At 41.3% G+C, this 24,338-nt stretch overlaps 1 protein-coding gene across 2 annotated transcripts in view; it reads left to right on the top strand.

Moving 5' to 3' along the window:
- Positions 1-24,338, top strand: part of LOC128606430 (RNA-binding Raly-like protein) — a 102,811-nt gene that overhangs the window by 35,595 nt on the left and 42,878 nt on the right. For both annotated transcript variants that reach the window (XM_053622550.1, XM_053622551.1), the window contains exon 2: positions 5,132-5,210. In XM_053622550.1, coding sequence (XP_053478525.1) covers positions 5,132-5,210 — 79 coding nt within the window. The remainder of the gene's footprint in view (positions 1-5,131; positions 5,211-24,338) is intronic.

The following is a 24,338-nucleotide window of genomic DNA, read 5'->3' as shown; positions in this document are numbered from 1 at the left end:
CGGAGGAAACCCCGGCAGCACGGGGAGAACACGCAAACTCCGCGCACACACAGGGTAGCGGCGGGAATCGAACCCCCGACCCTGGAGGTGTGAGGCGAACGTGCTAACAGCTAAGCCGATACACCGAATGGTGCTAAAATAAAAATTTTAAAACAATTTAAATAAAACATCCAGTGAGCAGCAGTACTGCGCTGTTTTTGATGGGAGACATCGGAGGAGAATCTCTAGAGGGAAGGCTACTATTCCTCAAATAACCACTCTTTACAACCACGGTGAGCAGAAAAGCAACTCAGAACGCACGGCCTGTCAAACTACGAGGCAGATATGCTCGAACAGGATTAGACCACATCAGTTTCCACTCCTCTTAGCGAGGAATTGAAATCTGACCCTACATTGGGCACAGGCTCACCGAAACTGGACAGTTGAAGATTGGGAAATGTCTAAGTGACATACTGATACAATACTGGACAGGCCACGCCCCTAAACAAGCAACAACAATAGCAGTGACAATACAGTGACTTTCCTGGCATGATTCAGCTTGCTTGTCTAACCCTATGTTCACACTGGCAAACCGAATCATCTTGGGGAAGTCATTGTATCCTAACTTTGTAGTTTGTGTAGAAAAGGCGACTGTTATCCCATCTGGATGTGCACTGTCCTGGGATTTTATTTAAAGTTCCGATGAGAAACACTAGCAGTTACTGGATATATGCATAGCCTTTAATGCGTAACTGGTTGTTTGTTGGACATGTTACAGTGCGTGCTCAGGCTTGTACTACGTCGCTTCATTCGCAGATTAGCAAAGCAAGCTAGCTGTACTAGCGACGGTATGTACACTCACCAGAGGCACTGCTTCTATACACAGTTAATGAGAGGTTGTATATGACAGAAAAAAGATGAAACGACGGTTATACGTTTTTTTATTATAACGAGAACTAATTGCTGGTATGAAATAAAGTTGTGAGCAGAGAATTGAAGATTGCTCCGAGGAATCATTCAAGCCAATCGATTGGATTTCTTACTTTACAGCACCGTACCTAATTTGCACAGGGTGTCACTTGAAATCATGTGCCCTGCGTTGGGAATGTATATAGAAAATGAACAATATGCGGTGGAAACGTTCAGTGTTTTCCATTTCATTTGGGGTTTGCAACGTTGCTAAGACTATAAAAGTCTGTTATTGTCTGTTATAGCTCATCCTGTACCGTTATATACACTTGAAAGGTCCGTATTTTTCTCTGCTTGCCTGCTGACTTACCGAAAAAAGCTGTGAAACACTCGAATTTTATGGTTTTAAAAGTCAGCGCTTTATCTGCAGATGACAAGTTTATAAACCTTTGTTCGGTCTGTTCATGGATCACTTTCGACAAATCAGGAACGCGTTATAGCTGACACCTCCAGGTTCCGAAGACAGAAATAACGCATGATTTTTATACCAATCCCTGGCTGCGTATATCCCGAGATGCACAAATCTCCGCTCGTTTGATTGGAATAAAATGATTATTTAAAAAAAAATTTTATCCTCACAGCTGTCCACTTCACACAACTGCTTGATTTAGGCCTAGGCCTAGTAATTAGTCATAACTATCACTGACTCCTGGGTTTCTCAGCACATTCGAGTCTTCCTAAATGTTTACTGTTGAGTTCAGACTCATTATGTGGAGATTTCAATAGGCTCGTAGAAAAGACTGAATATAATGATGCTGATGTAATTAAGCTTTTAAAAGAAAAAAAAAAGGGGGGTGGCGAATCACAATCCCCCCCTTCGTCTCAACACCTCCCTGAATTGGAAAATATATTAATTTCCGCGGTAATTCTGTCCTCTTGTGTATATTAAAAGCTTTTTGGCTGTTTATTTCCATCAGAGTCTAGCTCAAAGGCATGCCGGTGTGCCTTATTTTCATGGCGATCACAGCAGGAAAGCTAATTGCATTGTGTTGCGTCGTGTTCACTGCATATGAGCAAATTGCTCGCTCGAGGCAGTGCATGCTGCTTTGTGTGATTGCAGGGGTCCTGAAGTCTTTCTGCAGTGTAATGGCTTTATCGTGCTGTGGATTAACACTGCCAGCTCGACACAGTCCCCGTGCTCAGTGCCTTTGTTAGCAGCGCTGACCTGTGGGGCTTTAATATACGCTGCCTTTCCTTCTCCTTTTAACCAATAAGGAAAAATAAGCTCAGTGGGTTTTAGTCAGTTTGACTGAGGTTTGTTCTCTTTTATTATATATTTATATATTTAGAGATTACTTTTTAGAGATTTTCAAAGGTGGGGAAAAAAACTCAAAGCACCTTTATGGGAACAAAGGAGCGAATATCTGTGTGTGGATGATGGCTTTAGGGATCGTAAGGCGCAGCATTGCAGTTTTACGTATTGTGTCTATTCGGTGGGGTAAAAAGGGGTGGAGCTTGAATGGTTACATAATCAAGAGGGAAGGAATCTCTGCCACGTTTTCCGCCATGGGAAAGTCTTCAGGATGGACGAGTGTGCGTTTTCTGGTTTCTTGGTAACAAGCTACATTTCTAATCATCTTTGAGAGAGTTGTTTTTTTTGTTTGTTTGTTTTTTTGGACGTTTCACAACAATAAATGGATACAATGGTGGTGTGTTGCTCTTTAATTTATGCAAAGTGTTATTGGTGGAAAATGACTATCATATAAGAGGAATAAAACACTCCAGGATGTGCTGTTATAGGTGAATAATCATCAGGATGGTGACGGTGATTCAGAAAAAAAACAGAAAATGTGCATTAGGACCTGCTAGTGTTTGTTTTAACAGTGAGTTTGTGTTTTGCAGGCGAGAGTTGGTACTGAGAGGGGAAAATGACCGGTGTTGTTAACCCTGTCTGCTGGCTGTCAGCCTTGAGAAGCAGATCATGTCCCTGTGGCAGATGGAGGGTAATTAGGCATAAAGCATGTGATATGTATGCTAGTATGAATGCAGGGTCAGGGTAAAGGGCAGGCAGGACCTGAGCTTCACTGCTGACCTCTGTACAAACTCTACTAGCTCAGTCAAGTGTCTGGCATGGAGCTGCTGGATGAAAAGTGCATGATAGACCTGAGGGTAGAACTATTTCCTCTTCCACAGTAAGTTTATGCAGCCAAATCAAATCAAATCAAATCAAATTAACTCACTTGATCAATTACTAGTTCAAACTAGCACATTAAAGGTTCTTCCTTAAAGGATTGTTCTTCTGAGGGTTTTCCTTTTGTAAAAGATTCCAAGTAGAACCTACTAGAAAAATACAGTACAACTGTTACCCATCCAAAGAACCCTTGAGGAACCTTTTTTTTTGTTTGTTCCTGGGGAGGATTTTTTTTTTCTGTTTCTATTTCACAAGAAGTTCCTAGTAGAACTTATTTAGAGAAATTACATCATTAATGGAAAAAAAAAAAAAAAAAAATTCTAGGTCATCCTTATGGTTTGTCTTATCAGAGTTTTTACTTCTGAAGTCCAACTTCTTTCAAAATTGTTAAATACCCCATCCATTTTTCTTGTAAGATCCTTCAGTTATTTTTAGGGTTTCCTTTTTTGGGGTACTCTTGAGATTTTTTGAGTACCTCTAGTGGAATCCTTTGGTTTGTCCTTCTGGAGGTTTGTATTTGAGAAGAGGTTCCAAATGGAACCTCTTGAGAAAAATAAAATCATTAAACAATGAACCCTTGCGGAGCCATTTCTTCAAGAGTTCCTTGAAGGTTTGTTCCATCTGGGAACTGTTTTTTTTATTTTTTTTTAAATTATTTTATTTTTTTTTTACCATTAATGGTATTTGGCAGTCACCCTTATCCGTTTCTGGTTTCTCTGGAGGAACTCTTTGGCTGGTCTTTCCAGGGGGTTTACCTTTTTAAAAGATTCCAAGTAGAACCTGTTTAGAAACTGATTATCATCCAAAGAATCTTTAAAGAACTGTTCTTTCTAAGAGCTCCTCTATGGAAACCCTAAACCTTCCCTTGCTCCAAGTACATCTTTTGAAAGCTAGAACCATATCTACCATCTAAAACCCTTTTGAGGAGCCACTTGTTTTGCGGAACTCTTCGCTTTGTTCATCTGTGTATTATTCCTTCTCAGAAAAGGTTTCAGAATGAAAACCTTTTTTTTTTTTTTTTTAGAAAGGAAAGATGCTATGAGAATGCTTGTTTCCTAGTAGTTCCTCTGGCCATACCATTCAGTGTGCTCCTCTTCAGGTTTCTCTTTTAGAAATGGTTCCAAGTAGTCCATCTTTACAAAGCTAGAACCATTCAAATATATCAGTATAAATAAAAAATAAACAATATGAGAAACGTTTTTTAAGAGTACTTCTGGAGGAAACATTTGGTTTGTCATTTCTATGAGCTTCCTTTTCCTTCCAGAAAAGGTTCCAGTTACGTCCTCTTTAGGAAACTAGAACCATTACCTGTTGACTGAAAGCCTGAGGAGCGCCATCTTCTAGGAGCTCCTATGAGGTGAACCCTTGGGTCTGCGCGAGATTTTCTTTCTTGAAAGGTTCTAAGCAGAAGCTCTTCAGAAAATTAGAACGACCGGCCATTTACAGCACCTGTAGGAACCTTTATTTTTTTTTTTTATGTGTGTAGGTGGACAATGTGAATCATTTTCAGACACAGTAGAATGAATAGTCTCTAGTCAAACAAAATGGCATTTGGCGAGCATGTCCTGCTGTTCTCCGTTCAACACTTCTGTGTGTGTGTGTGTGCTCTGTTTCGAGAACCCACACTGTGCCTTTCCCCTCCAGCGTGTGGAAATTGCGGTGCTGATGGCATGCCACGCTAACCAGCCGCTCAGTCTTGCTGTATAATGCAGCCCAAAAGAATCAATCTCTCCATGTCATGGAACAAAGCCCTAAAATTGGATGTCTCTTGTTTCTGGTTGTTTGCGTAGATGAATTTTGACAAGCCGGCTCTGCGGTGGGTAATATCTGCAGCGAGGACGTGGGGTGCAGTGTAAGAGCGTGAGCAGCTTTTATAGTGCTGAAAACAAACAGATGTACATTTGGCCCGACTTCTGAAGCATCCTCGGTGTCTCTCGCTCTCTAAAAGCCTGTGGAGTGGTGCGAGAGTTGTGCGAGGTGACCTCTGCTTTTGGAGTGGATGGCGTTGGGGTTATTGGTCCTGCCTGACAGCTTCTTGTTGTTTTCCCACAGACATGAGCATGACCGGAGAGCTGAAATCAAGCCGTTCGAAGACAGGAGGAGTCAAGAGGCTGAGCAGTGCTGTGTACGGGTAAGTGTAAAGCGCCTCCAGCTCTTCCCTTTTGACCACACAGAGATGCTCCACTACTACAAAAAGCTCAGTGTTGACATATGACCTTTTAAAACTTTGACTCCGACAAACAAAACACAAACACAAAAACGCATTTTTTTAGGACTGGATTAAAAAAAATAATAATAATGCATTGCACCTGCATTGCACCTGCAACCGTGCTTGTGTATAAAAATGTTATAGTCTATTTTATTCTCCACCTTGCAGTGTGTTTGGTTTTAAAAATTGAACAGGAACAGGAAATTAACATCAGGACAGGAAGTCACACAATACAGCTATTTACATTTTGATGTTGGACGCAACTTAGCCCTACAGTAATATTTGACTGCTTGTTGTGTTATTGCTGTCTACGTTTTAATTTCTGCTGCTGGGATTTATTCCATATGGCACCCAAGGGTACGTATTCACCTGGCGATGGCTGTTCCAGAGATTGGAGTTTTAATAAGAAAACTGCTGCCTTTGGTTTGTGTCCAAATATATACTTAAGCCACATCTCCTGGGGACACTGACTGATATGATGATGTCTCATAACACCCCAGGACTTTTATCTTGGCAGTAGAGACGCCGCATTTCATTCTCTGACGCTAACTTTTCCTTTAACGAGTTCATTCTTAGTTTCCTCTATTTCCAAGCGCTTATTTGTGCAGAGCCTATTAAGCTATTAATGACGTGAAGTGAACCGAGGTGGCTTTACGTGAACGCAGTCACTGCTCTTATTCTCACTGATGACATAGCAGACTGGAGAAAGGATGTGGGAAAAATCCGCCTGAAACCTGAACCCTTTATTTATTTATTTATTTATTTATTTATTTATTTATTTATTTATTTATTTATTACTTGGCATTCAATGCGCTATATTTGATGCACCATCCAGAGTTGCATCATAACATTTATTTCTATTTCGCTCTGGAGATCAGTTTGGATTTCTGTGCTCATCTTTGAAGCTGGTAAAATGTGTTTTAAACCCACCACCACGCTCGCTCGCTCTCTCTCTCTCTCTCTCTCTCTCTCTCTCTCTCTCTCTGGAGGTCAATAAGGACTTTCGCTAGCAATATTTTTAACAATTACAGCCACTTATAAGCCACTCTAAGGGAAGGAAAAAAAAATGCAAAGGAACTAAATAAAGAACTAGAAAAAAAAAAACAACAACACAATTTGGCAACAAAACACACGGCTACACGGGAGAAAATAAACTACGGAATGTATGATTTGTTTTTATAAAGTTATTCGAACGCTACTGCTAACATAACGGATGTTAAAGTTGACGTAATGTCAGTGTTAAAGTTCCTACAACTAAAAATGTTGCATTGTGTTTGTGTGTGTGTGTGTGTGTGTGTGTGTCCTGTGATGGACTGGTGACCCATTCAGGGTCATATTCCGGCCTTACACCGTGTGTTCCCGGAATAGACTCTAGATTCGACCTGGCCCTGATCAGGATAACGCGCTTACTGATGAATTAACGAATAAATACAAACGTTGAGAATAGCAGATGTTTCAGGACGTCGCTATCGGTGTTTTCCTGTGTGATGTGGTTTCTCAGTCTCTTACACTGTTCTGTGTGTGTGTGTGTGTGTGTGTGTGTTGAATGAGGGCCACAAGCACAGCCAGTGGTGCTAATACTTTTGAAATTTCTCCAATGATTTGGCCTGTCTTGTAGAGACTGGGATTTGGAGGAAGAGAGGAATAAATGAGAGAGCAGAAGAAGATTGGATTTACGTCCTCCAGGACTCGGACTGTCTCGCCACACACCACACTGTTTATATGATAAATGACACAAAGGCTTTTCCTCTGTCCCGTCTTTATCTATTACACACTGTAACATCCGTCTCCGCTCTCCGCTCTTATTTAGCGCTGGCATCTCCACTGCACTCGGCCTTACGTCTATTTTTGCTCGAATTGATCGTACTCGGTTACACAACTGACTTCACACTATTATAATCGGTTATGTATCGACACACGGCCGGGTTTAAAAAAAAAAATAAAAAATGCACCTACAGCCAAACTGAGTACATTATATACTGTACTTCACATGCACACATTATATATCATTTTTATTTATTTATTTATTTTTTTTTAAATTCCTGAGTTTGGTTTCACTCCGTATTCAATTATTCAATCAGTGGATCAGACGAATACACATACAGTCATGCGTTTGTTTATTATTTAAATTTTCCACAAATATAAAATAAGAGTCAAATGCCATTCGCTCTTAATAACTTGAGTTAGGAGGACGATTAGCCGAAATGAGATGATTCGTTACCGTACTCACGTCTGCTTTTTAAGTATCCGCACTTTACTCGAGCTGTTCTTTCACGTTTACGTACATTTCACCACATTCCAGAAGGAATAAAAATCTCGACGTTCTTTTCTCTCACTCCCTTCTCAAACATCACTACAAAGTCCCAACGGGCCTTTTCGGCATCAGACGACTTCATGGAACGGATCTAAACGCGTCTGCTGCTGCGTAGGCTTACACTTCGTATTTATGGCAGTGGTTCGTATTGTAACGGCTAGCGATTAGCATTCGGCTAGTCTGTATGGCCGTGCTAGCTGATATTCGAGAGGTAAAGAATAAATCTGTTGTTAGTTATCCTTAGCTAATATTTTCTCACGTTCCTCGGTTCTGTGGCACTCGTTTAGCATCAGGAGCTAAAATCGGTGTGTGGTTGAAATTGTGGCTGACGTCTGTTTCTTTTTGTGAGTGTTTCTTCATACGTGCATACTACATTTATGAGTAAAAGTAAAAAAAAATATATATATATATATATATGTGGTACTTTTCATTTGTTCATTTTACAGCAAATAGATGTAGAACACGTGTAGGCTATAAGTATCAGTTCCCCGAGTGTGTAATGTGTGTCAAGAGACATTGTGGTCTGCCAGATGTTCTGTCACAAAAGAGACCCAGGTGTTTTGATACAGATGTCCTCTCAGGCCTTAATGCACAACACGCACATACACGTGCACTCATTAATTTGGAAAACAATGGGATTACTCAGCGATTATGAGCAATATCCAGTGGAGCGTATCAGTGCAGTGAAGTGTGACCGTTAATGTGCATATTTTTTTCCTCATTTCCTGAATCCCGGTCTGATCGGACATCGTGGTGAGGGACGGGAATGTCTTAAACACGAGACGTGACGGGCGGTTGTAATCCAGGCTATTTCTTCGGCCCGGTGTGTTTGCGTTTTAGCGAAATAGATTGCGCTGTAAACAAAGACAGGGCATAAATAACTACGCAGGCTTGTTAAGACAAATCACCAAGTCCTCTGAGTCAAACCTAAAAGCTGTGACACAGCTGTTGTCTACACTGTTAAAACGAAACTATCCATCATCTCTTATTGTGATGCAGACCTTTACGCGAGCTCCTGGAGATATATGACTTTTTGTGCAGTACCAACATTGCTAACAAGAACATCTTAGCAGACAGGTGACCACAAAAACCCTAGCGTTTGGATGAGACAGCTAGTTTTTCTTTTACACGTGCACTTCATCTTGTCATCTTGTTCTTCATTTAAGATAACCCATGAGTCATAATCAATGTCTGTAGCAAGGATCGACGCCAGTAGGTATTATTAATATAGTTAATATTATTAATATAGGAGGCAGTGGTGGCTCAGTGGTTAAAGGTTATTGATCAGAAGGTCAGAAGTTCAAGCCCCAGCACTGCCAAGCTACCACTGTTGGGCCCTTGGGTAAGGCCCTTAACCCTCAATTGCTCAGTTGTAAAAAAAGAGATAAATGTAAGTCGTTCTGGATAAGGGCGTCTGTCGAATGCACACGTAAATGTAAATGTACAAAAAAAAATTGGAATAAACACAGGAAAAGATATAAGACTTGTGCTGTATTCAGATTACCTCGGATGTGGGAAGTCAGAGCTCGGAATGATGTGTTTTGATCATTTTTTTTCCCTTTCCTTCGAGCATTTGAGCTACAGAGTTGCGGAAAAAAAATATGGACGCCTCCATGTTCGTCTTTTGTTTGAAGAATAAGCTACCCAGCTAACTGTAATTTCCTGGTCAAAACAGTGAGCTGTGTATTCAGTGTTATAGATTTACCATGTGAATATGTCTGTGTGTCACCCAGATGAGGATGGGTTCCCTTTTTTGAGTCTGGTTCCGCTCAGGGTTCCCCTCAAAATGTAAATCCATCCATTCAAAACGTATATCCTGAACGTCTTTATTTCTGTAGAAATTCCAAAAAAGAAGTCAAAATGAGAAGTTACTCCCTCTGAACTCTCAAAAATGAAGGTTCTTAGATGGTTCTTTACAGCACATCTTGTCATGATCCATTTTTCATTGCATAGAGTTCTTGAGTTCTTTGGAGGTTAAGCTGAAGTTCTTCTTCAGAGCAGTGTATCGTTCTTCAAGCTATCATCCCTTTAACAGTTTAACGTGAACCCTATACGGTTCTTTCTGAGAATGGAAAAAGGTTCTCCTGGCACCATTCTTAAAGAACCTTACTTTGGTTCCTTAAAGCATTCACTAAGGGTTTTTCAGAGAACTTATGATAACATGGTTCCTTGTAGCACTGCTTTGAAGAACCATTTCTGGGTTCTTTAAAGCACCTCTAAATAGATGGTTCTCTACAGTGCAAAAGGTTCTCCGTGCAACTTTAAAAGGTTCTCCTATGGCATCGAATGTAAACGAACGCAGCATTAGTACCAAACATTAGCAGTGACGAGACTTTGTGAGAAGATAAAAACACAAGCGAGTATAAATAGATAGATTACTCAAAGCCTAAACATAGAACAGGTGCATATATGATGGGACAGACAGGGATGAAGACAGAACCAGGAAGCAGAACACACAAAAAACACTTCAAAATAAAAGTCCACGTAGTGCTCATACGCAGTAGTGCTGGGACACGCATCGTGTGCTAAGGAGGGAATTCATGATAGCACCGTGCAACGGTTATAAAACAGTGAGCACTACTTAATACTTAATTTGAGCACTACTTAATAATCATCATCATTTCTTTTACTGACCAAAGAGACCACAGTGCTGGCCTCTTGATTTTTACTGCCTCAAAAGCCCGAGGCTCATCAAGTCTACCAGAAGCATATGCACATCTTTCACCTTCAGTGAATTGCTTTTTGAAGTGTCCGTTACAGCAAAATTTCCACAGCTAAACCATAAATATTGGCACCTCCGCACAACGCATTCTACACTCGTTGCGTCCCGATTATTATCTGATAATTGCGTCCGGTGTACTGTATGTGTGGCGTGGTGGCTGTGCCCCGTTCGTCTAACATGCTGTCATCTGTTTTCATTACCGCCAGTTGAGACAGCAGTCTGGTCAGGCAGCACAGGCTGCGAGGCTACAATAATAGGCCCACTCCATCTGTTCCAAGCGTCCAGCGCCTGAGGAGAGAGTGTGGAAGAGGAATGAAGATCAACAGCGGGTCAGTCTGTCGAGAGCCACGGTGGGCTTTGTGGTATTGAGGTCACATGAGTAAGAAAGCTGTATTGTTAATGAGGTTGCACAGTGGGAGAGGGGCTGTTACCATCTCACGCTTTAGTGTGCCATACCAGAACTATATTAATAGTGTGCGAAGAGTGTGGGTCGAGCTCAAATAAGCAGAACCTCAGCTCCTTCAGGACTCTCGATATGTTTGGCTAGCGCATATAGTGTAGATGTAGGGCACAGTCGGGGATCATTGAACCGTTTTAACTCTCGGGTTCTTCATTACTTAACCACAGTTGCCTCGTTTATCTGTGCCGTGATTTTTATTTTTATTTTTATAGTAATATGATCGGAACAGTCATTTTAAACTGTCCAGTTTTATGTTCTTTCTTTTCAGTTTCACTCGCAATATAAAAAGTAGAGGCTGTTACAGAAAAACGATCATCGATGGGATGGCGTGATGCGGCCTTGACGTGAGACGGAGCTACTGTTAACCAACCCAAAGTGGATTATTTTCCAATAACGGCACATCCTGAAGTGTGTTATTCCTCTAACACCGCCAGCAGTTTGTTAACGACGAATTTTTATTCATTGAAGAATGACACGTCATATTGTTTTTATCCGTTTACAGTTACATTTAATGGTGTTGGACATCCAAGAAACAAGTTAGTTCCTGTTCTCACTTATGTTATAGCAGCTGTAAACAGTTCTCTTTTTTTCCCTCTCTGTCCTAAATGCTCTACCTCTGACCCTTACAAAGTGCTGAGACTCCTTCCGAAAAACACAAAATAAAGGTCATCATCACCATCGATATCGATAATTTCACCGTTTTTAAAAAAAAAAACAAAAAACGTCCATTTCTGTGCAGAGTTCACCATACAAGTCCCTGTGTGAACGAGCGCATTAATATAAAGCTGTGATTTGAATTACAGCTGGGACTTTACTGTCAGAGATGGTGTTTGGAATAGTACACACCGCAATCAACACCTTCCGACCAATCAGAATCGAGAATTCAACAGCGCTGCGGTGTCATTTGAAATAGACACGCATTCATTTTGTAATTGCTGTGATTCGGCTGTGCGGTATGCTTAAACTGTCGTTTTGTATTATGGGATGTTGTATCTTTTCTTATTCTTCTATTTTTACTTATCTGACTTTGAGTGTAAAGGCAATTCGTTTTTTTTAACCCGAGGCCAAAAAATTTCCTTTGCGCCTGTTTTGCGGCGTTCAGCGTTGAATTTATTTGTGATGTCACACTCCACCGTGCTGGTTAATGACTCGTATTAAAGTAGACACTCGGGGCTTTAAGAATTAGCGGTTTTTCATAAATATTTCAGTTTTTTAAATTTTTACATAGCCTACTAGGTTTAAATGTTATCATTTGATTGTGGCAGTTGTATGCTAAACACAGAGTCACGATACTCTACACACAGGAACTCAACAGTGTCCTGACTAATCTTGTAACAGACTTGCGGCAATAGAATTGTTCATTCGTTTATACCGATTGAAAATGTCCGATAAGTCAATTTCCATTCTGCCGTCGGAATGGAGCGCCAGTGAGAAAAAATTCACCCTTGCTCAGTCTGATTGGCACTGATTTCTCACTAAACCGGATTAGATCAGAAAGCTAGCATAAAACGGAAAGTTACCAAGTACAAGGTGTATCAGCTTCTCAATCGGAGACAGACATGACGAGGCTTCCGGATGCACCTCCATTTGTCGCCAGGAAAGTCCTTATTTTTAAATATTCCAGCACTGTGATGATATAGTTGCAGAATCGAACCCGTCTCTCTTTCTGGGAAAGAGAGAGGGGGAAAAAAGACCACACACCCGAACAAGAATGGTTGAATTAGTGAGCAACTGAACAGACTGTGGATAAGACCCTGACTTGCTGTGGAACAGTGTGGCATTGTGAAGAACTGGCCCGAGAGCTTCTCCGTGCATTCAGAACCCCCTGCGTTCAGAGGACAGAATCCACCCATCCATCTAAAATCCTTGACAGTGTATATTACAATCTGATCATTCGTCTATCCCTTTAGGTTATCACAGCACACAACCAGGGGTCTCAGCTAATGGAGTCATTCCTGCCCATGCAGCGAGAGGGAGAGAGTGAGCAAAGGAACCGCATGCCGTTTGCCCCCCGGCGTGAACAATCCATCTCAAATTGATCTCACAACTGGCTGCAGCGGGCCACTCCGAATCAATCTCAAATTGATCTTGGCGCCAGAGGTGGAGAAAACTAGCAGCGGACCTTATCAAAAATATTGTGGTGTTGGGCAAATCTGACAGGCAAACTTATCACCAAGGAGCAAAGGAAATGGGCTCGGAGACCCCTCGGGCACTGATTCAGGACAGGCCCCTTCTGCTGTGTAGCACATACACATCAATACACATGCAATGCACCCTGGTTCACAGCTGCCAGCTGAGGCCTATAAAACACACACACACACACACACACACACACACACACGTTCAGACGTTCTTCCTCCACACTCCAATTCACACGCGCGCTAAACCGCTCGTAAAGAAACACATACACTTCCTCTGTTGTGGCTTTAAACGCTCTGTTATTGGAGAGTAATACACTCGCTGTGGCTGCTACTAGCAACGACGTCGTCCTTTCAGCACTGCAGGAATACAGCACAGAAAGGATTATTATACAGGTAGAAACGATTCCCCAACATCGACGATAATATACGCTCATAAACCCTCTTTTTAATGCTACACTGTCTAAGTCATGAACTCTAACCCGCTTCAGTTTAAAAAGGAAAAAAAAAAATCCTAATCTCTACTACTAATAGCATCTGTAGTGTATGTGTGATTACCACAGACATCAATTTCAACACGTTTCCCTGTACAGAAAAACCTGTTTACTCCAAATTCGATTAGAATGGACGTCTGAGGGCAGCCGGGCAACTTACTATATAACACAAATCTCAAACTGCACCAGTTAAATACGCCATAAAAGACGACGGAGTGTGCTGTTATGGGAAAATATCAACGTATAGTGGGGTGGTGTGATATCACGAGAACATTGTGTCGTGTTTTATTCCTCTCGTGCTGCAGTGAAGTCCTAACGATTACAATGTTTTTTATTTACTGAGGAATGTCCTATCATACTTTTTGACCATTTATAGCTACAGTTCATGTTACCGTTCTCATCGTTGGTCCCTCACCAGCCTCTCTATTTTGTTTTCTTAACGCGACAAACAACGCAGCCGTTCGTGGTACTAATAAACTACAACGCTCAAACTCCTCCGTGACCATTACATAGCTCTGACACTGGAGACTCCTTCCGTAAACGTTAAATGACTCTCGTCTTACGGAAAACTTGAACATACGGTCAATATCTATGATTCTATGATTTTCTTGGTGTAATAACAAGACGTCTTCTTTAGCCGTAGATTATGCGTAGCTTCCGCCACACACTCGTCGTTCCGAATGAGCTGTTACTATAGAAACAATAACGTATTAAAACGTCAGATGTATTGTCAGAGCTGCTGTTATAGAGAATTTGTAATAAACACTTATTTTGTCTTTCGATAGTGATATTAATGCTATACTTGTCAAAGGAAAAGACACTGTGTTATTGTTCTTGACAAGATGCTCTGTTGAAGCGTTCTTTAAAGAAAAGGGGAAACAATTCATACGTTTTAACATTTTATGGAAGGAGTCTCCAGTGTTCGAGGTCTGAATGAGAGAGGTGAGGAATTGACTATGCTAACAGGGACTGATGATCATCATATTGTTTTTTAACAAAATCAAAGCATCATCGTCGAATATTATGCCACAGCGCCGTTGAAGTCTGAAATCTGATTGGTCGAAGGCGTTGATTCATTTTCTGTAACACCAGCTGTGGCGGTAGCTCCGGCTACAAGGCAAATTTATATTAATGCACTCGTTCTGATAGCATTTCTACAGAAACAATGATTGTAAGGAATGAGTGTTCCTTTACTGCGTAGTCTTCCTTCCAAGACATTCCCACTCGCATGCACTAAACAGCTCACAGGAAACACAAACACTCCTTTCCCGTGTGTCTTTCCCCCCTTAATTCCAATTACAAACACACCCAGGCCCGTGACTGACAGACAGACTGTTGATGGGGAGATAAAAAATAATTCAATCCATTTAAAACATCAGTAAGTGAGAGGTCTAGAGAGGGTCTGATCGATACAGCCTTTACTGATTGAGCTTTTCTACTGGATTTCTCTTGGGGGGGGGAAAAAAACAACCTGGTGCTCAAATAGAGTAATGAGCGCAGTGTATATAAAGAGGAAAATGATAACTGGGAACATACTTTAGTTACATAAGGATCTCTAGGGGTGCCAATAATTCGGACATGTTTTCAAACGGTGTTTTTTTTTTCTTCATGTTCCTAGAATAAATTGACTTCAATTAAAGGTTAAATGTCTCTCGTTGTCAGTATGAGGCTAAGCTAATTAACAACAGACATTTTCCCATAACCTTTTCCGCCCATCTTTTCCAAGGGTGCCAATAATTCTGAAGCTGACTGTATAATACACTGCTTCGTGCGTCAGATTAAAGGTCACAGTGATGGAGTTTGTTGCAGAGATAGAACAGTAGAAGAGTATCTCAGGTTCTTGCACACACTATCCGGCGTGTGTCAGTGTGTGTGATCTTCAGAAGCTACAACTCATGTAATGCAGGTTAGTGTGGCTTTAAACAGAGTTACCAGAGAGCGACACACTCGCCCTGGCCCTCGTACTGCCGCTATCGGTCGCTTCAATCTGTCAGCGCTGTGGGCTACAGGACTACAACAGAGAGCTCCAGGCGGAAATTATCCCCCAGTCATGTACAGTACCTTCATTTTAAAGCACCTGGCAACGCCGCTTCCATTAATCAACTTTTTTTTATCACACTAAAGATCTCTGTATAAGTTAGGATTTACATTCAAGCGATCTATATTCCTATCTACGATCGAAATTATAAATAAAAGATACAAAGACTCCTATTTTTTCTCTGATCAAATCTATGGGCGCGTCTCGACCAGCTCTCTAGTTCAGTAGTCAGGGCGCCGATCAGGGAGGCGGCCATTTTAAAGGCCGTCTCGATCGCAAAATCTTTCCGGTGCACTGGAATGTTGGCTCCATTTAAAAAAAAAAAAAGATCCCACAATGCACTGGAAAAAAACAGAAAGTATAGATGCTCAATATGTTTCCTTACATAGTGGGAAATGACATCATCATGTATAATGAAGCCTCTCAGCTCGGAAACAAAATGGCGGACGAACTCTCAGTCAACTTTGTCAGGTTGTTATCGTCGTTTGTGATTACTCTTATGATTACTTACGTTAGAGATTTTTCAACTTTATTCGATGTTCTATATGCGGTCGGTTTGAGTCTAGCGAGTTTTAAGTGTTTAATGAGTTTTAAAAATCCTCTAGCTCGAGTACGATCGTGCTTGAAGTACCATGACAGAAACGCATGTGATTAAGTTAACAAATTTACGTGACGTACAGTATAACGTCAGGAAGATATCGATCTTTCCTGTTATTGATAATAACCAGTGGTGACGTTTTACAACGCGAGTACGTAGTCATGCTGCTTGAAATTGAGTCATCAGTGTCCCAATGCGTAGCGAGTCAGGGTCCTTACCAGTGCCCCTGTGAAGCGCCTTGAAACGTGCAGCGTTATTCGACGTGTTGACGTGATTTCCACTGAAACAGGAAGTCAGGGCGGGACATATTGCGTGTCTCCTCCCTCTTTTTAAATAGCCAATAGCTTTTCGGCAAGGTGATTTTTTTTTATAATGTCGGGGGCGGGACACTTCAGGTTCTATGGAGCATTCGATTGGACAGAAAATCTGAAAAGTGCAGAATGATGTCATCGAAACTCTTGATCCGTATCGGTGGTAGAGAGAGACAGTCCATTTTGAATGCATATCATCTTCTAAATGAAAGTTTTGGTGCACATGAACGTGAATCAGGTGCAAACGATCATGTGATGTAAGTGTTGTGATCATGTGATGTGCAGTGGCTGATGGGACTCGACGCAACCGCGACACATCTGGTTTAATACGTAACGAATTAAACACTTCGGGGTGTTGTTACAGATAAATAATCAACTATGCCGTTACTATAAGAAACGATAACATATTAGACCCAGGGCATTTATATACCGCAAACCTGTGGTTAAATATTCAACATCTTCTGACCAATCAGAATCAAGTCGTGTCTTTTTCCTTCTATAACATCAGAAACTGTAGTCCTGGCTTTTTAAAGCGCAAGCAAAGTACTTCTTTTGGTAGAGCGGAAGGACTTTTGTCTGAAACTACATCGAGAATGATTACCGAGATACACTGCAGTCATTTCCTGTACTGTTCTTCAGATATTCCGTATGATGATTATAAATATCTTACTTTCTAAAAGACTTCGGTTAATGTGCTATAAAAGCCCGATAGAGGAACCCCTAAAAAACCTCATATAACCTTTAATGAATACTAACTTTCCCTGAATAAATCTGTACACGGGAACGTCCTACCAGCAGTACATACTGTACGTATAACTCACACACATTTTCTTAAAGTAATCCTGGTAAATGAATGCGCTTCCCCAGCACTGGCCAATTCTGTCGTGTTTGTCGGATAAGCTGTGTTCATTTCAAGCCCTGCTGCTACTGCACATTCCTGTGAGTCTGTGCGTGACTCAGAGGTCTTGGCCTATGCTAACGAAGGCTCGTCTGCATCAGACGTTCTCCAGGATGGGCGTCTGCTGGGGTTTTGGAAGCCTGCTGGAGAGCATGGAGCAGCAGAGCATGGAAATATGAGTCAAGGTTAAAATTAAATTCAAGTGCCAAGGTGAGTTTTAGAGTTACACAGCAAAAACCAGGAGCAGAGCAAGAACAGAAGCCTGGATCACTGTAGAGACTTGAAGTCATTTTCATATGTGTGTGTGTGTGTGTTGTTTGAATGTTAAAGTAAGGGTGAATTACTTGAGGAGGCGACTGACCTTTTTCTCGCCATTTAGCTCTATTTCCTTCCTGTCAGCAAGGTTAATGGTAATTAATGCAAAGTGTACACTAATCATGCACAACTCTACGTGACTCTGTGCGACCTTTGAACCTTTGAACGTTCAGTCCCAAGAGCGAGGGCAGTTCTGCTGTCCTCCCGCCCGATTTATCCGCCAATCACAGAACAGACCCGCAGATACACAACCTCAGACGGTAGACGTACAACACACACCTTCACGCATACTGTACTGTACACACGCCATAGTTTTCTGTCTCTCTACAAACAGGAGAGTTTATATAAAAAAAATAACACAGGTTTCGACAGTCACATGATGTTCAGCGCTCCTGGAGCACTAATAAACCACTTTTTACTAGAACAAATTAACATTACATTCTTAGATAAATTAAATCAGCTACGCAGAAACACCCAAGTGGTGCTTAAGCCTGGGGTACTCCGGTTTCCTCCCCCAGTCCAAAGACATGCGTGGTAGGTTGATTGGCATGTCGAAACTGTCCGTAGTGTATGAATGGGTGTGTGAGTGTGTGTGTGATTGTGCCCTGCGATGGATTGGCACCCTGTCCAGAGTGTACCCCGCCTTGTGCCCGATGCTCCCTGGGATAGGCTCCAGGTTTCCCCGCGACCCTGAAAAGGATAAAGCGGTATAGAAGATGGATGGATGGATGGATCAAGGTTCTTCTTAAGGAAAAAAGCAGCATTTCTGCCATCTCCGAGAGCATCCTGTTCTCTGTTCTCTAATAAGAAAGGCTGCACTTCGCTTTGGCACGGTCATGGGAACTTACTGCGTTAATTATTAAATGCCACTTCTAATCACTATTGTAGACCTTGCATTTTTGTGCTCGCTTTAATCAAGTAGATTTTTTTAATCCTTAAATGCTTCATTAAATTGAAGTCCAGGCTGCTTTTCTCCCCCCACCTTGAAACACTTGCATTACATATTTTGCAAGAGAAAAATAAATAAATAAAATAAATGTTTCCACGTTTCTCAAGCAGGAAGTAATTACAAATTAGCTACATGATGCTAGCTTACACGATTATATTCCTTATCTGGAGTCGGAAACTGCGTCACGGTATGTCCTGTTCACGATAACGATACTGTACCTAAATAGTTAAAGTGTCAGCTATAAATTGTCATTTTCTCACCAGCCACAAAGCCCTTCGTCCTGAAGACCCAAGAGGGAAAACTTCATCTGACCGTGTTACCAAATGCCGACACTGGAGACTCCTTCTATAAATGTTAAAGCTGTTACGATGTTGGTTTTATTCATACCAAGTGCAATACATTCATGTTAGTATTTAGCTCACGTTTCCATATCACAGAGCCGGAGTAAGGCAGACGGGTCAGATCCTGCATCAAATTGCACTCAGTGCCAAAGTTCCCTCCGTTTATCGATGTTTAATAGCTGTTATTAACTGTTTTCAACGCTTCAGTTCCCGCTGGTTTTTCGTGAACCTTGCATTTCGACTGCCGCAGGACCTGGACCGAGCCCTCGTCAGCTCTAAAGCGGACAGAGCTCAGACAGGTTGAGTTGCATCACTAATAACCGCTAGCATGAGTCTAGGGAAAGATCTAGTACACCAGGCTTTGTCTCTGCATGCCTGTGTGTGTCACTGAGAGGGCTAGGGATCTGTGTTTTGGGAGCTCTTCCTGTGTGCAGGTCGACTTCACCTCCCTGCAGAAGCATCGCCCACCCCCTGTGAGGTGGAATGGACAAATGCCAGATCTGTCAATCAACAACCAAACCCTAGGCAGCTCTCCTGAGGCATGTCTGATTGGCAGGTCATTATTCCTCCAGAAGCATTTCCCCCTTCTCTCAGCTGTGCAGGTTTTTTTGTTCTCCTCAAATATTTCTGAGGACCCATCTCATACGCACGTACTTGTGTAATTCAGTATTTCTCTCTGAAATCTGACTCATGCTGACGCTGTAGGATGGTAGCCAGCTCTTTGTGGCTGTGTATGTAATCCACACAGAAGTTCAGCCATATCACCATAGAGCGAATAGCTTGCGTTAATGTTTTTTTATTTTTTATTTTTTTTTATTTTTCCTATTAAGGTCAACACCTGATCGGTTTCTCCGCCCCTTTGAATACGGTGCATGGCTAATCCCATATGTAGTGCTCAAGTGAAGTGTTTGGCTTTCATTTATTTGCGTTTTAGCCATGGATTGAAATTCTTAAGCTCTTTTGTCTGAATGCTTTTATCAGGCTCACTCAAGCAGCGTGAAACATAATTCTCTGCATGCTCAGTTGAGGGAGAGTAAAAGGAAACACATTTTAATCCCTGCGATTTCAGCCAGAGCTCAAGCCGGATGGGATGGGATGAGACCGAGCAACACGTTCAGAGCTGTGGGATTTTACTTTATCAGCTGTAAGTGCAGGGTTAACACACAGTCTTGTGGGTTGGACATTTTTGTAGGTGGACTACAATATACCACAGTGTTGTCGACTTCTCGTATCTGATTGGTCAGAAGATGTTGATTCGTTTGTATCTGTAACAGCAGCTCTGACGGTAGACAGTAGTACGGTGGACACGGCACTGGTTTAAAAGTAAATGCGTTCATATAGTGAAGTTTCCGGTGAGAACATGTTCATTTAAAATTCATGGAAGGAGTCTCCAGTGTCAGCACTTTGTAATAGTCAGAGCTAAAGCACAAATTTGAAGTTTTACGACACAGGAAAGAGTTCATGACGGAAGAACTTATGCTTTATGGTTTCTCTCTAACGTGAGAAGCCGCATCAACATACTGGGTTTGAATAAATACCTTACAATTTAAGGTTAAAAAAAACGATAGATATTCAATTCGATTCAATTTTATTTGTATAGCACTTTCTCAAAGCAGCTTTAGAGAAACATATAAACACAGGATACAGATTTTAATTGAGCGAGCCGGTGGTGACGTTGGCGAGGAAAAGCTCCCTGAGATGATATGAGGAAGAAACCTCGAGAGGAAGCAGACTCAGAAGGGAACCCGTCCTCATCTGGGTACCGACGGATAGTGTGAAAGTAAAGTGAAGTTCATTATGGGTTCTATATGAAGTCTGTTTGTTGAACTAGTCCACTGTTCACTAAAGGAGACCTGAGTGCAAAACTGCATGTGGTAATTGCAGTAATAAGGCCATCGCAGCGACCGTAGTCCCAGCGACCACAGCGAGAACGTCCATGTGGAATTGAGGTCCAGGAACCATTTCATGGTACTTCAAGCGGTACCATCCTAAGCAATTTCCAGAATGTAGCCTCCAGTTGATGAGCGCTCCATCCAGAGGTCATCATCAGGATGGGTCAGGAGAGCAGAAAGAGCCAGGATCACTGGCATCTCCATAAAATCATGTGTGGCTCGACAGAAGGAGAGAGGGAGGGGGAGATAAAGAGAGGAAGAGATTATTCAGTCAGTGCCAGTAAAAATATTTATAACAGGTCACTGTAATAAAATAATACTTAAAGCATCGAGCATCCACTTCAGTGCAGTGTTTTTTTCGGGTTTATTTATTTATTTATTTATTTATTTATTTATTGCATGTTTCACTGCTGTTCAGGACAGAAATACAGCCACCTGCTGTTACTGCTGTAAAAAAAAAATGAGCAATGCGCCTTTCCCACATTATTATTTCCCACATTACACACGTCCCTCACCTCGCCTGGCTGCAGTGCTGTAGCTCGACTCGCTCTCCATATTCATATCTTGCCAGTAGTTATTTGTGAGTTAATTAACAAAGTTAAGAGGAAACTTGTGTCTGAAAGTCAGCTGAAGGATTCAGACTGCAGCATCGTGCTCATGTGTGGTACAGATGGTCTCTAGTGATGCGTTTTACACAAGCTCATCCCCCTCCAAACGTTCCCCAGGCTCTCACGACAACATTTATCTCCACGCCTTCTCACATCTCACATACTACAAGCCTGGTGGTGAAGATACACTCAGGCAAAGCACTTTGTTTTAGCTTGGACCGTAGATGACGCTCTTTAATTAATCATTGTGTTAATAATGTGTTGATTCATTCTCTATAACAGCAAAAAAATAATAATAATAATTTAATTAAAGCTTGATGTATTATTTTACAAATAAACGGCAGATTTACAAGATCCTTGCGGATTAAAATATGATTCACTTGAGAGACTTGATTCTGTTCAGTTAATTGATTCTTTCCGATTCATTGCCCGATTTGTTCGGGTTTACGATTTTGTATTATTTTGAAATATGCTTGTATGTCTATTTTTTAAACACAAACCGATATTACATGCACGGAAATGCTGGAAATCTCCAAAGGTCGTGATGTTCACTGATTCACTAAACGAGGGCGAAGTGAATCTTCCTCATGACCTAAAATTCACTGATTCAGACAATGACTCACTAATGGCTGTGACTCTGTTGTGACCAAAAGGATTCAACGATTCAAGGGGCACAGATAAGTAGACTAATAATCGGACTTACACAGTTCACTGATGTCTAATACACAATGACAGATCTTGGATGGTATCATGGTTCGCATACCCGATGCGTGTATTTCTCACTAGTGGACTTTAGCCCAAACAATATGGGTCATGGAGGTGGCAGTGGCAATGTCCAGCAGAATTAAACCTGATGTCCAAACAGTGGAAAAAGCCGGAGAGCTGCAGGAACGGTTGAGTCATGCCTCATTTCCCCTCTGATAGTGAACTCTTCTTCAAGGGCCACAAATTTGGTTATTTCAGTCACCCAAATGGTTTTCCCTAATGTTTATATCTTCCTGGTGATTTTCAATTATTTTGTACAACAGAAATGGTTGTTTTGCAGCACATCAATGTCCAAAATGGTGTGAAGCGATGCACACGAAATGTAATATTTACCAGGAAGCAGATGTAGCTCTATGCTGTAGAAAGTATTTAGTTAACATAATATTTCTTTTCATTACACATGCTGTAACGCTCAACATTTTCAACAGTAATCACTGTACACTAAAAAGAATTTTTTTTTAATGCACTTGGCTCAAGCTGCACTACATGCTACATGAGGAAAAATAAAATCCAAGACGCTTCAGCAATTAATTCACCCTTTTCTGCTAATAACAAGTAAGAGTGTCCGTTTTCATCTCATTTTTAACCTGTATATAATCTGATGATGATTGTGTTTGTTTTAAAAGTTGAAAAATGAGTGTTTTTTATAAGTGTTATGTTGTTTGGTCGATAGCATAGTTTAGCTAGCATGACTACCACCTCATAACAGGAAATATAGTTCATCGAGAGATTCGCCTGAGACGTTGTCACCGTTATTATCAGTGCTCCGTTATGTTTTCGGCGAGCTAGGCTAAAGACTGAGACTCAGTTAATAGACTTTTACAACATCAGCTTTACGTGTTAACAATTTTACACGCTAATCTTGCATCATCATGCTAATCTTGCAACTATATTCTTTACACCGGCATTGACGTGATTAAGCTACAATTTGGTGATGACCAAACATACTGACAGACTGTTCTTTGTTTTTCTTAATGGGAAATTCTGTTGTTGTTGTTGTTGTTGTTTTTTGTTCCCATGAGATATTAATTCAATCTATTGTTTCAAACGTACCTGGACATTAAAAAAAAAAAAAAAAGATGATCTCTGAGACTGTAGGGATCCTCAGTGAGTCTGACAGCACATTAATCCTCAAAATTAACACTCAAAATGCTTGAAAATGCTTTCTGCCTGTTGCCGTGTGTTAAGTTCTTTGTCCGATACCAGTCACAGGACCAGAAAGCTTCTTAGTTTAATGTTATAGAAAGTACACAGTTTATGCACACAGAAATATTGATATTGGGCGGCTGTGGATCAGGTGGTAGAGCGGGTTGTCCACTAATCGTAGGGTTGGCGGTTCGATTCCCAGCCCGCATGACTCCACATGCCGAAGTGTCCTTGGGCAAGACACGGAACCCCAAGTTGCTCCCGATGGCAAGCTAGCACCATGCATGGCAGCTCTGAGAACCAATGAGAAAACGCTTTGTAGAACTGCTAAGGTGAAAAAAGCATTATATAAGTGCAGACCATTTACCATTTTGATAAAGAATTATAAATGTCAATTGGAGCAGGCCACAGATAAAATCAAATCATCTATTAAGTATGTTCGAGTGACATAAGAACTACAAGACGTCTAGTCTATACCAGATAATAAGAGAAGAAGAAGAACCGAGAGAGAGTGAGAGAGAAGAGAGAGAGAGAGAGAGAGAGAGAGAGAGAGCGAGGATGAAAGGCGGGGTGATTAAGAATGCTCGAAACAACACATACCAAGAACACAAAATATTTTGGTTAGGGTACATCGTGACACAAACTAGAGACCTTCAGAATTGAGACACACAGATCACGCACTGTAAAACCCGGATAAGTTCATTTAACTCAAAAGAATTATCCTCAAAATTTTTCACCTTCTGACCAATCAGAATGAAGAAATTCAACAGCGCTGTGGTATGAATACTAATATTACATACACTGAAATGCTGAAAGCCTTCAGGTCAGTTTACAGACCATGCCAACTGATCCTTGTTACGAGAGGATAACTATGTTAACCGTTTGTTCATTCGTGTTAACTGAATGCATTTCAGATGCAAAGTAAAAACCGTCATGAAACGTACTAGTGTATTAGAAGAGAAGTCTTAGATACTCTTTGTTAGATAGTTGAACGTTCAGTGTGTGGCACGAGTGTGCGTCGTGAATAGGGATGGTGCTGAATCACTGTATCGATCTGCTTA

This window comes from Ictalurus furcatus, chromosome 4, assembly GCF_023375685.1.
Source record: "Ictalurus furcatus strain D&B chromosome 4, Billie_1.0, whole genome shotgun sequence".
Lineage (NCBI taxonomy): Eukaryota > Metazoa > Chordata > Actinopteri > Siluriformes > Ictaluridae > Ictalurus > Ictalurus furcatus.
This window is presented reverse-complemented; position numbering and strand designations above follow the sequence as displayed.